This window comes from Lepisosteus oculatus, chromosome 3, assembly GCF_040954835.1.
Source record: "Lepisosteus oculatus isolate fLepOcu1 chromosome 3, fLepOcu1.hap2, whole genome shotgun sequence".
NCBI lineage: Eukaryota > Metazoa > Chordata > Actinopteri > Semionotiformes > Lepisosteidae > Lepisosteus > Lepisosteus oculatus.
The window spans coordinates 61,486,154-61,500,390 of NC_090698.1; the positions used below are offsets into that span (position 1 = coordinate 61,486,154).

Genomic DNA, 14,237 nt, shown 5'->3' on the forward strand with positions numbered 1-14,237 from the left:
GGAAAACAAAATATTTGCACTCTTTGTCTGAAGTGTTACCACAAACTATAGTCTCCAAAAACGTTTAAATTTAGATTTAAAAAGAAACTTTTTAGTTTTAGTCTCTAATAACTGAAAAAAGTATGAATGAATCAATTCCTTTTGGAAAAATAACTTGAACTTGAACTTGAACTTTATTGCCATATGTAACTGGTACTGGTACAATGGAATTCTTACTTACAGAAAGTCTCTCGATTGTAAAACAAGAGTAAAAAAACAAAACAAAGTGCAAACAGTGCATCAAGACAATGTACAAACAAACAATAGACAATGTGCAAGTAAACATGCAGGCAGTTTGAATGTAAACAATACAGACGGGTAAACAATGACTGGAGACGTACAATAAATAAATTACAATGAGGTAGATGGTGATGGTGTGGGTGTGGTCCGAGGGGGATGGCTAAATGTGTTCGCCAGTCTCACTGCTTGTGGATAGAAGCTATTGAAGAATCTAGTGGTAATTGTCCGTATGCTCTTATATCTCTTGCCTGAGGGCAGTGGGGTGAAGAGCTCATGCCCTGGGTGGTGACTGTCCTCTGTGATGACCAGAATTCTACCACGGCAGCGGTCCTCATAGAGCTGTTTAATCTCGGTGAGACCGCAGCCGATGGTCTCGCTATAAAACTAGCGAGACATGATTCTGTTTTATTTTAAAATGTGTCAAATGCACAGACCACTTTCAAAATGTCTCATTGCTATTGTTTACTAAGATTTTGTAAGACCTTTGCTTTTGTTCAGTCATACTTGTTATTACTGTGTTTCTCAATGCAATCCTCATGAGCCGTAGTTTGGCAGGCTTTGGAAGTTTTTTAAATTACAATTTCCTTTAAAGAAGCAAAAATATATCAGTTATTCAAATTAAGTGAGAAATTAGTTCAATTATCTAAGACCTCTGTTGGAACTAAAACACAGGACTGTCTGGCCCTTTAGGACTAGAGATAAAGTACTCTGTGTTATTCTTCCTTTGAAAATTAATTTTAACAATGCTCTAGGACAGCAGAAACACAGAAAGTGTCAGTTCAAAAGATTAGTATTTATTAATAATTTTCCAGCTGTTTGTACTGGATTTCTGTGTAATAACAAATCATTACTGTCGTGCAATAAGATTATTCTAACGACTCAAGATGTTTTTTTTTAATTCATTCAATATGTATACTGTACTGTAATTAAATTTTTTCTAAATGACTGAAGAAGAATTTTTGTCAGAAATGACCTTGAACAAATAAGTTTTATAAAAAACATTTTAACCCTGTGTTCAACAAACGTGCTTTTTTGGTGTGTTAAATATTACGTTTTTTGTCATTATGAAATCTAGAGCCAATGAGGCATTGGAAATCTGAGTATTTTATCTTTGCAATGCTTAGCTTTGCATACAAATTATTTATCTTTTTGAGGATATCTGAATGTATTCCAAAACCATAACATTACTTTGCTCATTAAATTCATTTTCAAAGGGAGTAACTTACTGTATGGAATGTGACTTAAATTCCTCATGGCAACTTACTGTTTCTTCTCAACATTTATCTTATTATTAAGCAATTGTTTTCTAAAACTATGCACTTATTCTTTAACAATTTAATTGAATATATTGTACTCTTAAACTTACTTTGATAGAATGATTGACACTTGTCTTTTTGACAAAACTCAAACTAGCAAGAAAGGGCTTTACTTGAGAGATGCTATTTAGCTACTGTATGTATACTTACAGTACATCACAGAGATCAAATCAGTCACATACTTTGAGTGGCTGCATTTTTTATTTTAAATTCAAAAATGAAATTTGAAAATATTGCAAAAAAATGTTTTGTGTGATCTTAGTTCTTATAAATGTGTTGTTCTTTGCAATGCCTTTGAAGATTTTTGTGTCTTTTTTGTGCGGTTATATAATGGTCAATTAAGGAAATGTACTGTATAAAATAATATATATAAAGCTACTGTAACTAAATTACGAGATATATACATGCTTTTATGTCTAATGTTCATTCTCAAGCAGATTCCAGCTTTTCACCAAACATTGACATTTGACAAATGGGGCATTGTGTAACCATCTGTATTTTCCATCTGGTCATACAGCAGATTGTTCAAAATAACTCTGTTAAGAATTAATGATGCAAGAAAAACAAACATGCAGTTTATCACTTGTCTTTTACACAGACAAACTATATTTTAAACCAAAGCCTATAGTATTAACCTTAGAGGTCAAAATCTCTCCACCCCTATCTCTAAATCTTCCTAATTTCTGCAGAACTATTTGTAACACACCATACAAGAAACAATGAGTTTCTTTTTATAATTGTTTTGTTATATTTTAAAAGAATATTTCTTGAAAATGAATTTTTGACAAGAGTAAGAAATACATCTGACAATATAAAGTACCAGGTAAATATATAAATAAACACAGTAAATTTGGAATTTACTGAGCTTAGCAAGAACAGTCTGTTTTCTTTTCCTTAAGGTGCAAAACATGTAGCAGAATCTTCATCTTTCTTTCCCTGAAGTTTTTTTTAAATCACTGATATTGAGTTTAGTTTCAGTTTAGTTTCATTACGACAAAATACACATGATGACACAAACGCATTGCACTACTTAACAGTACAAACATTGCACTTCTAAGAAGACCCATGAATTTGATCATCTGTAGATCTGTGTTCCATTTATGCTTTTCATTACTTTATCTACCTAAAAGAGGTTACAAAATCTTGAAAGCTTTTGATTTATCCCTTCTTTGAAGTTAACTGTATTTAAAAAATCCCTGTTTTCTCTCGTTGTTTTTCCATCTGGGTACAACTGCCTTTTGAGTAGCCCTATTCTACAGTACCACTTTATGGTTACTATGACAATGTAAATAGTACAGCTGATCAGTCACATGCTCATTTTATTTTACTTATTTTTCTTCTCCTGTCCTTTGCAGATGAGAGTTATTATTAGCAACATAGCCAAATCAAATACCTGGTAAGCTCTTCTTTTATCTTCATGGGTTCATGGGGGTAGAATTTCACCCTAAAGCACATGGTATATGGTGAATGAGCTGAAAAAGAGCATATAAGAACAGATAATCAAACAAACTTTTATTCCTAAAGTGGGTCTTATCAAAGGTAAACCACAGTTGAATCACAATTGTATTGGTTTTTTTACAAATGGTAAACAGCCTGTGGTAACAGGACTCTGCATCCTCAATGCCCGCATCTTGCAGATTCTTCTCATTTGGTTCATTCCTTCCAAGCTTTTATTTACTAATTTGTAATAATTACTGCCTTAATTAGGAAAACATTCATCATCTTTAGTAGTTTATTCAAGATTCCAATAAAAAGGCATTCCCAATTCCAGTCCTCCGAGCGTGCAATCAAGTGGTTTTCTTTCTCCTCAAGTTAGAAGTAGCTCTTCTCCAGGGAAAAGTGTTAAATTGATTCAATAAAAACTAATTGGAGTAATTTGGAGTAATTTATCCCTTCTTCAAAGCCTTTAGTTGTTGAAGATTTATAGAGACAGAAAACCAGATGGTTTTCTGAAAGTCCAGAGTTGGGGAACCTTGCAACTTGAAGGATTGTGGGTCTGCAGGACCAGAGCTGGAGATTGTTGATTTAAACATTCATAGCATTGTTCCAAACTCCCGCAACCTTTTACATAAAAATACATCAAGTATTTTGAATACTTCCCTCATAATACTGTTCTTTAACCCTGTTAGAGTACAACATCCCTCTAAGAATGATAATGTATCAGGTCACTCTGGACTGATTCTAGAGAGGCAATACTGTATTAGAACTGTGGAGTGTGTTTGAAAGGTCCTGCTTTAAAAGTGAATGTGAGAGTGTCTAAAAAGATTTTCAGTATTTTACCATGTAGTTATAAATTACCCCCCCCCCCCCACTCGCACCTTTAAATAAAACAAACACACATTTTACTAATTCAAAAAGGATACACCTGAGACTCATTTTCATATTTAAAATCCCATTAATTACTACTAAAATACATCTCTGTTTCTAATTTTTTTTTTACATATTTATTAATGTTTGAATCCGTGACTCCCTGGAAAAAGGAATCTTCTCGACGGATATTTCAGTGAAAGAGATCCCCTTTCTTCTCTGTCATCCTTTAGAGAACTCATTTTACCCACCCTTAATCAGATTGATAAAAAAATATCAGAAAGTCATACATAATCAGTTAATTGCTTAGTGCTGTTAAGGGTCTTAGCCAACTGGAGGCAATCCAAGACGCTCTGGGCACAAGACAGGACTTCTCTTAGAAAAAGGCTGCCAGTTAATTGCAGGACACACACAAGCAAGCACAAGGAGTCATTTTAGAGACACTAATTACTGTACCTAATAACCTAGCCAGCACTCACGGGAAAGCCACACAAACATGGGAACTTCACACACAAAAGGTAGCCCAGACCTACAACAAGCCTGGGGCCTAACGCTGCTAGGCAGCAGTGTTAATCACCAAACCACCATGCTGCGCTAAAAGCAGATACCTTAGGAAAATGATCACTGAAAAGGTACATGCTGCTGTATATTCTGATTAAGAAAGAAAAATGTATTGGAGTGGAAAATTCCAGTTAATGGATGGAGTTAAATGGGGTATTAACAATGAGGTTAAAATGAGTTTTAGTAAAGCAGTTATTAAGTTAATTATTTAGAAAATACATTTTTTATATAGAATACTTTCAAAACACACTGAAAAGGTTTAATATTTGAGCAGTCTTTTTACATTTTTAAAGCGTCTTTCTGCAAAATCTGTAAATTTAGTTGGATTTCTCTGTGAGATAATTAAAAAAGACTTCTCCTTCAAATGTGAAAATCATGTAAGTTGTAAAGTTAGTTTTACCACATTATGATAATTATATCAAGGACACCGACAGCATATTTTTAAAAAATGATCCAGGGAAAATAAATAAAATACTATCCTTAACAAGTACAATAGGATTTCAGTCACAGATCTTTAGAATCATCTTTAATTCAAAGGTATCTGCAAGCCTACACACATATTCACCACAATATCATATCCTTTAGCATGGTAAAATGTTACCAAAAACAGTTCTCTTATCATTTTCAGGGATGATAGCATCAAGACATAAAGGGAAGTTGATTGATATTAAGCCTTGTTTTTCCATATTTACATAAGAACATAAAAAGGTTCCAAATGAGAGGAGGCAATCAATCTATATAATGCATCTTGTTGCTGGTAGCTAAGTGATTGAAGGATGTCTTCTTTTTTTAAACAAGACAGACTTAAACAACATGGAACAACATGGATGGACAGCCTTTTTCCAGATTCTGACAAACCTCTGCATAAAGGTGTCTCCTGTTTTCAGTTTTTAAATATGCATGGCTTTTCACTAGTCAGAGGCACAAGAGTACAGTTGTACAAGAGTACAGTGAGACTGCAAATCATTGGCACCCATCACTACTTAACAAAGCATAACCTCTGCAGTTTAAATGAATCCTCCTTCTACACACACATATTTGCAAGTAGTTACAAAAAAGTAAGTCTAGAATTTTTTTGTGGTAAAATGTGAAATGCAGACCTGGTGTATAACACTGCAATGCAATGAAAACATCAGATAATTGTCACAATCTTTTTGCAAGGTTAAAACCAAGCTTATTTATACATGTACATATATATAAACAAAATAATGTCCGTGCAGTTTTTGCATTGAAAACAATTTCAAGTTGTAATCCAGAAAACAGACAATTGTGTGTCTTCTTTCTAAATGTGCTGTCATTCTAAAACTGAGTACATTATTTTTTAGGAAAGCTTAAACACCCTCAGGACAATTTTCAGAAAGATCCTGATTAATGTAAATTAATATTTAATTTACTTATGGTTACATGAGACATGCATTTATGTAATTAGAAATTCACAATTTTTAGAAAATGTTATGTGACCAAGCTCATATTTTGCCTCTTTCTTTTCCCCTTTTTTATTGCTTAAAATTCTACTTTTCAGGTAGTCCTGAATAAAACATTGATGAATCAAGCACTTACTAAAAAACAGATTTCACATTAAATAAAACTGAGACACATGTACCATTGGATTAATAATTAGAATATTTCAAATTAACTAATAATTCTAAACACTGGGGTAAACAATTGCAGGGTCAAATAATTATAGACATCCTGTGCCGATATCTTTATAACCAGACACTAATGACTCTCAACCAAGACCTTCTAAACATATTCAAATGTGCTGTAAACCATAAAATACCTAATCCTTTCCAGTGTTTCAGTCTGTCACAGAAATAAGCCTGTACCATCTGGCCAAATGTTTTAAAGCAACGTCTATTTTTAACAGACACAGAAAAAAAGCCACCAACACTTACATTTCATTTGCTTCACAATGCACTTGTTGGGCTCCAGCCAGTGCTGAAAGAGAAAAATGGACAGAGCATTAGTTCATCTAAAGAGTTTCTTAGCAAAAATAATTTATTGAGGTAGCAAGTTCTGGATGCTTCACATTTCTGCAGTGCCAGTGCAGAAAGTAAACATTGTGGCATTTCTGAAAATTCAGCCACAGTGCAGTGAAATTATGGTAAACAAAAGAAGATTCTGATATAAATGCGTGATTATTTTTTTGTCAGATATGACTGGGAAAAAATGTAACCCCCCCTTTATGAAATGTAGTTTAAAAATGTGTTAATGGTAAATTTGAATGTGATATTAATATCCTGATTACATTTCAAAAGTACATTTTAATTTTCCAAGCCATACATTTTTATTTATTTTCATCTTTTGAATAAGGAAAAGTAATACCCAAAGAAGGTTACAGAACCCTGACAATCCAAAATAATTTGAGCTTAATTACATTAAAGCAGCATTGCAGTTAATGAGGCTCATAGGCAGTGCCTTGCAAAAGTATTTGCCCCTTTCTAATTATGTCCCATTATATTGAATTACAAATTATTCAAAGTGGTTAACCAAAACTTGAATGCTAAACATTTATGGTAAGCTGGTTAGCTAAAAATGCTACAGAGGTCTATGGCTGAGACTGGAGAAACTGTGCATGAGTTTAAGGTGGCCATTGGGGCAGATCACAAGAAGGAAGCCATTAGTAACAAAGCATTTAAGGGATAATGCAGACATGTGGCAAAATAATTTTGTGGTATGATGAGATAAAACTGGAACTGGGATGGAAGTTGCACGATCCCGATGTGTAAAGTTGGAAGAGACTACTCCAAAAAGAGTTACAGCTGCAACTGCTGTCAAGCAGGTGAGTACTGACTCAAGGGGCTGAATACTTACGGACTCATCAGATTTTGTAAGGAGTTTGAATATTCAAGTTTTTACTAAAAATATTCACTTTCAAAAATCAGAGGTACATACATCATTAAGTAAATCAACAAAATGGAGCCCCTAATTGGAAGGGGTGTACGCAGTATACAACAGTAACGGATTATGTTTGAATTGGAATTTGGTAAGAATGCCAATTTTTTTTTTTTTTGGAAATGGAATGTCACCAAACAGAAATAAATGATGAAATAGAGCTTTAATTTCTGTGACAGTTAATGGATGAGTTGGATGCTCTTCAAAAATGTCCACATGCTGAAGAAACTATTACTTAAAATTTAAAAGCATTTTAATTGAGAAATGTTGCAACATTGTTGCACATTAAAACAGAAAATCAAAATTTTAATTTAAATGGCACACTGAAACGTATTTGCATGTACTTAATGTTGGCAATCAGTATTCTTTTATGTGACTCAAAAGCTTTCCACTCAATGGAACAAAGAGTAATGTACCAAAGAAATGTCAAAATGAATATCACTGATTATACGAACTTTACTAAGATAATTGAATTCTAAATCTACTTAAACAGACAGTCACAATTATGAAGTATCTACAGGTCCCTGAGCAGAGGGTAAAGGGTTTGTGTTTCATTATGACTCTAAATACATGATGCAAAGATGTTTTTTACATAACAAGGTTTCTTGTCTATCCAAAGAATGGAATTCTCACACATTTAAACAAACAAAAGAAGGGAAAAATCTTTAAGGTAAGAAACCTATCTGACCAAAATATAAAACAATCAAGTGATGAAAGAATTTTTGTTCCAGCCTGATTAATTTTGCATTTTGTTAAATAGTAACAGATTAAAATGATTTCTTTCAGACTTTATTATTCTTTCTGTATAAAAAGAAATATTTGAATAAATCTATTATTTGTTTTAGAATAAATGTTATCACTGATGTAGGTGTACAGTTTATTAACAATATTTTTATGTTTTTACTTCAGTTTAATCCTTTTTTTAAATAAATACATAAATAAAGGCATCATTCCAGTATGGTACATTTTTTTATCATTTATGAGTCATGTTGTTTCTCTCACCAATTAAAAACAGGTTCTCTGTGTTCAGGATTCAGTACTACGTCTCCTGGGCTTAACGGTGCATAAATCTAGCATATAAGCATTAATATTGAAATATAAAGAGATGTAAATAATTTACAATTAGTTACTAGGATCGGCAGATAGAGGGTTGTTTCTGAGAAACATCAGATATATTGGGAAACTACTGTGGAGCTTTCCTGTCTTACATTTCCATGGTAACCAAACCTAAAACTGTCAGAGCTTATGCTTTTACCATGTTTTCAAGTCATTCTATGAAAATGGGCAAACAAAAGAGTTCTTTTTTGTCCCTGAAGCTGATCCCACATCAGTAAATTACAGAAGAATCGAATAAAGGAAGATTAGCTATTTTATTTCCACAAATCTAAAAACAGTATGAAGCACAAGCACCATCCCCATGGCAAAATACAAAACGTCACTCTTACAAGTTAAAAGGGAAAAAAGGGCGCTAAATAGTGGATTACAGTCCTGTGAGTGAGAGGATTAATTTGTAGGAGTATGTAGGAGGCGTTCAGCTGTCATCAATGTTTCCATGTAGGAGTAAACTAGGAGGCTGAGACATACAATGACCAGCTGTAAGGCAGTCCCAGACACACTTTCTCTTGCTGTGGAATTGTTTTAGAGAAAGGCACATAGTTCTAAGCCACCCATGCAATAAAATAACAATACTTTCTCTATGATGGCAGATAAATACCTCATGTACTACACATAAAATTAACCTCACAGAAGGACCTTTATGAATACTCACACTTTGTAAGCTTCCAGAAACGGCGGTCAGAAGGATTCAAATAATCTCTTGAAAAATGAAACAAGCAACATCAGACCCTCATAGTTATCCACCTATATTGAGTCAAGTGTAGGAACCATTGCTTGCTACAGTAGATCCCTCTGTCAGGGTAAAATGCTTAAAAGGACCTATTTGACATTTTACAGTATTTTCAGTCATATTAAATGTGTCATTTACTGTCTGAATGATGTCTTCAAGACTTTCCTCTAGCTTACTCTTTGAAAAAGGAAAGGTGTGTACCGTAATCACCACCATCCCATGGCAAAAGAATTGTGTTGAATACATGGATATATATATATAGGCTGATTAAAATTTGGGTCTTCTAATTCCACCTATTCTAATTCCTTTGTGAATTACAGACTTCTTGTATGACAGCTTTAACTGCCTTTAATCATTTTACTTTTAGTGGTAATGTCTGCAGTGTTGTCTTTTGGAGGACAGGCACATCGTCAAGTTTGCTGATGTCCTTGTCATTCTCCTCTGAGACTCTGATCATGGGCCTGAGGTGGATTATTTTGTTGAATTGTGTCAAAAACCAAATATATGATCACTGATTATAGAAAGCAACCACTAGCTGCAAAACCAACAGTCTTTGAGAAGTAAGAAATTGAAATTGCCAAAAGTTAGAAATAGCTTACCACTACTGCTTATTACAACCTAAGCTTTGAGGAAAAGATGGATGCCACATGTAAAAAGAGCCAACATCGATTGTTCTTCCTGAAAAATCTCTATTCTTTCTTTATTTTGTGTGTAGTACAACAATTACTTCAGTCTATAGAACTTTTTATTGAACCTAAGGTTCACAATAATCACAATTATCAATGCACAAGAGCTACAGCTGTCAGAAATCTATGTAGAAGGCCAGTATAATCATCGATGGTCATGAGCACCACGAATTTGAGCTCCTTCCACCTGGGTGTCAATTTAGACTAACCACTTTAAAGTGCAATAAAACTAAGTTAACTTATTCCCACAGCTATTAACCACTTTAATTGTTTGTGTTTTACCTGACTTATATATTTTTTTCTTTCTCATTATAAATGTATGTCTCTTATTTGTTAATGGGCTCATGTTGTGATAATGTATTGTGAATTACTGTACCTTTTACTGTACCTGCCTGCAATGCAAATTTCCCATCTGGTACAGTAAGTCTCTATCTGTCATTTTTCCAACCGAAAATATAAGTTTTGTATCATTTTAAATTACAAAGAAAGTCAGGCGAATCTTGCACAGTCAATGAAGGCACAGGGGTTCAAGCAATTTATATTTTTTGTTAGAGTTTTTTATTACCTACCCTCTGTTTTTCCGGGTCAACATATCTGATGCCAAAGTAGTCCTTCTCCAGGAGGCTGTAATGGTTGCAAACATGGTCCAAAAGAAACTGGCCTTTTGTATCTCTCTGCAGAAGAATGACGAGAAGAAAACAAAACGAGAAATAATTAACAATGGAAAATTCCTTCTCTATAGTGTGCAAAGACATCCATATTTTATCAACAGTACTTCTTTAATACCCCTATTCCAACCCTGCCTCTAAGTGAAGCAAATAAGGCATGAAATAAAATCATTTAAGCTACAACTGACAGTAAGATTCAATGTAAGCCACACGGTGACCTATTCGTATGGCTTGTATTATACATTTTGCTTAACAATGAGTATTCAATTTTTAATAAAATACATATGGCATATGAGTTACAAAACATACAGTAAATATGTATGTCTAAATATCAAGCAATGTTTTTCTTTAATAAAATAATAGGTAATTCATTATAACAATGCAGTTATTGCATGAAATACGGTATTGAACAATGTAAGGCTTCTCTCTCTGTAGAAAACTCTAATTTCCATGTAGTCACTCAATCAAGTTTTCTTAGATCTCAGAAGATGACTAATTTTAGCCTAGTCACAAACAAGTCAGAAAAGGAAAATCAGACAACATAAAGCACAATGTCATTATTTTGTAATAATTTTATATTGTTTAAGCTTTCCTTTAACTGGCATTGTGATCTCTGCACCATTGATGGCTTTTGCTTTCAGAATAATAAGGATAATTCATTGTATACAACAATAATTCGGTTTTCAAACTTGTGGACATAACTCACTGTAATTTTTACAAGCACATGAACTTCATATTAATGTATGGTGATTAAACCCAAAGTCTTTAAATGCTAAATGACTTTAGGTCTAAAGTCAGAACATGCCTTCTACATCATGCTGAGGTTGTATCTCAAATGATTCACTTGCTATATATAGTGAACTTTTCTTTGTCTATGGTGAGGATATAAGGCAGAATTGTTCCCATTGGGACCAACTTCAGAATCATCATTCAGTGAAATTAGATACCTTTCATAGGTGGTATTTAAACCCAAGCCTTTAAACTACAGTCAGAGCACTGAAGTACAATATCCATTACATTATTTTTTTCAGTTTTTCATTTTGCACGTTGTATTACTGTTTATAAAATTGTATCACTTTTTTCAACAAAACATGTTAAGGAGAACTCATTATGATTTATGATAATTATGATTTCTCATTATGATTTTACAATTAATAATGCTACCACTTTTCCTAAGTTTTTAATCTTCAAATAAAATTCTGATTCTTATTTCTGACAGGTTAGTCTGAGATAGTATTTTACTGTCAAATGATAAAAAGAAAGTAAAGTCTTCTTATGCTTTACCTACTGTACAGTATTTCCAACATTGTCTGTGTAAATGTGTTACGAGTTATTTTTGGACCAATTGTGAACTGGTTTTATTCAAGTTTGAAGGCGTTTTATTACTTCTTAAAATTTCTAGGCTGATTAAAAACTAGGGTGCGATCTGGGTTACAGCTCAGGACACTAACCGTGCCTTAGAGAACATGACAGAAAACAGACTTAAGATGCTAACAACTGTATAAATGATATTTGTAAATGAAGACAAACACCTTTGGTTATTCAAATGACCAATGACTTATTTCTCAATTCTTTTTTGAAGATATATGGAATCATAGACTGAGGAAAGATTTTGGGTCCAAATTAATGGTAAAAGGAGACTCTAAAACGAAAGCCAATCTTCTGCTTTATAGCAGTAGCTTTACAGAAGAATTGTAACCAGTCAGCACTCTGAGGAATTGTTTGTGTCTTATAATATTACATTAGCTAAAAAAACAATAAAGGCACTTGGGAAGCTAGAGTAATGATGAGCCCTGGCTCATCATTAATGGATTCAATCAGCTGCATATTGTTTCATACTGCATTTTTCAGTATTTATGTTTCAATATTTAAAAACCATTAAATCAGAATGCCTTTTCAGTGACAAAATTTGGTTTAGTTTTTCACACTTGCTTAGAAATGTTAAAAGTAACTAATTTTAATTTAATCTAAGGAAAATATTATCTATGGGGGGAAAACTGTGGGATTTAGGGATTTAAACTCAGTTAGTGTTTTCCTGCTCAGCTTTCTAAATTCAGAATCTAAACAGATTGTGTGCATAATAATACTCTAAAACTCCTCCATATAAACTTAAAGCCCATCTTTGTTGTTTCAGTTTAAACGGCCTTCTGCTAGACTTTCACTTTAAAACTAATCTATCACACTGCTGTCTTGAAACAAGTATCAGCCATGCTGAACTTACAATAAACTTGGACTAAGAGCAGAGCATTATTACATACTGAATGTGGGAATGCCACATGTAATTGCATTTTATTGATCTATGATTACAACTAGGTAATAAATTAGTCTATCCCAACTGGCAACTATCAGCTTGACTTTATGGATTGCACTGCTCAGCAACAACAATTATTTGCTGAAGCAATTAGAAATTGCCATGGAGGGGAAAAAGCTATGCAATACAACAGCAATTATGAAGGCAATAAACACATTTTAGATCTATCTTTGCCTGAATACTTTGTCAGTTTCGTCAATGATGAGGGATTAAACAACACTTGTTTTTCATTCTTCTCTAATGACCCAAGCTCAGTTGGAGACACACAAAACTCAAGTGTAAGGAGTGCACCTCACAGAAAATACCTGGGACAAATTAGGAATACATTTGATACAGATAAATGCTTTATTATCATACTAGACAGGCAGTTAAAACATCATACATTTCATTTTTCATTCTTATGGGACACCAAACAAAGTGACAAAGCAAATACATATGTTAATGTTGTTGATCTCACACCTTACTCTACATATTGTATTCTGCAAGTCAGACCTTCCCAGAAATTGTGACAGCTTTGCAAGACCATTTATACAGCTAAAAGAATATTTTGCCCCACTATGCATGCTAGACATTCTGCAAAAAGGAAAGAAAAAGGGAGTTCAGAAAATTGAATCACTTCCTTATGTGTATGTTACAGCCTTCTTTTTATGAAAAGTCCAAAAAGAATTTAATTCGTTTGGGGAATTATGCAACTTTTTTGTTATATTAAACTCTAACCTGATGTTTATACAATGTGCAGCTGAAAAACGGGCTTAACATGCAAGCTTAATATTACAGCAGTTCAATCTGGACTAATTCCATGGATAATGACAAAAAAGATCTAATTACAGCATTATTGATAAACATATACTTCTGTGATAATTCTAAAGTTTGATTCTTAAGGAAAATAACATGGCTATGTGTACATTACACACAAACAGTACACAAGATGCAAGTACAGTGGGAAGGTTCACTATTTGCCATCTACAGTACAGAGAGATTAGATATGCGTGGATGATTAGGTAGCGATCTATTGAGCTGGCCTGGAAGTTTCCCCTTGCTGTTTTTGTTTTTTAATGTAATGCATGAAAATTATTCCTAAGGGATACACCACAAACAGAACAGTAGAGTGTTCTGGAGCTAAGAAGTTTATGAAAGCATGTTTCAATATATGTTGTTGAAGTAATACAAGTAATACATGCAATTTAACTTAAAGCCTTGTAGCTTAATAAAAAAATGCTTCATTTTTACATAAGCTATGTTGGATTTCACCAGTTAACTCCATGCGTGATGTTACAATTTATCATTTATTAAATTCTTTATATTTATCAGTTGTAGATGTTCTCTTCTTTGCTTTCACTTCAACATTATTACAATTATTTTAGAAGA

The 14,237-nt window shown here is 33.3% G+C and overlaps 1 protein-coding gene across 3 annotated transcripts in view; it reads right to left on the minus strand.

The window, feature by feature from the left end:
• Positions 1–14,237, minus strand: part of frmd3 (FERM domain containing 3) — a 92,182-nt gene that overhangs the window by 37,528 nt on the left and 40,417 nt on the right. For all 3 annotated transcript variants that reach the window (XM_015362393.2, XM_015362402.2, XM_006626608.3), the window contains exons 2-4: positions 10,460–10,564; positions 6,359–6,401; positions 2,989–3,067 (exon numbers count right to left, since the gene is read on the minus strand). In XM_015362393.2, the coding sequence (XP_015217879.1) occupies positions 2,989–3,067; positions 6,359–6,401; positions 10,460–10,564 (227 nt within the window). The remainder of the gene's footprint in view (positions 1–2,988; positions 3,068–6,358; positions 6,402–10,459; positions 10,565–14,237) is intronic.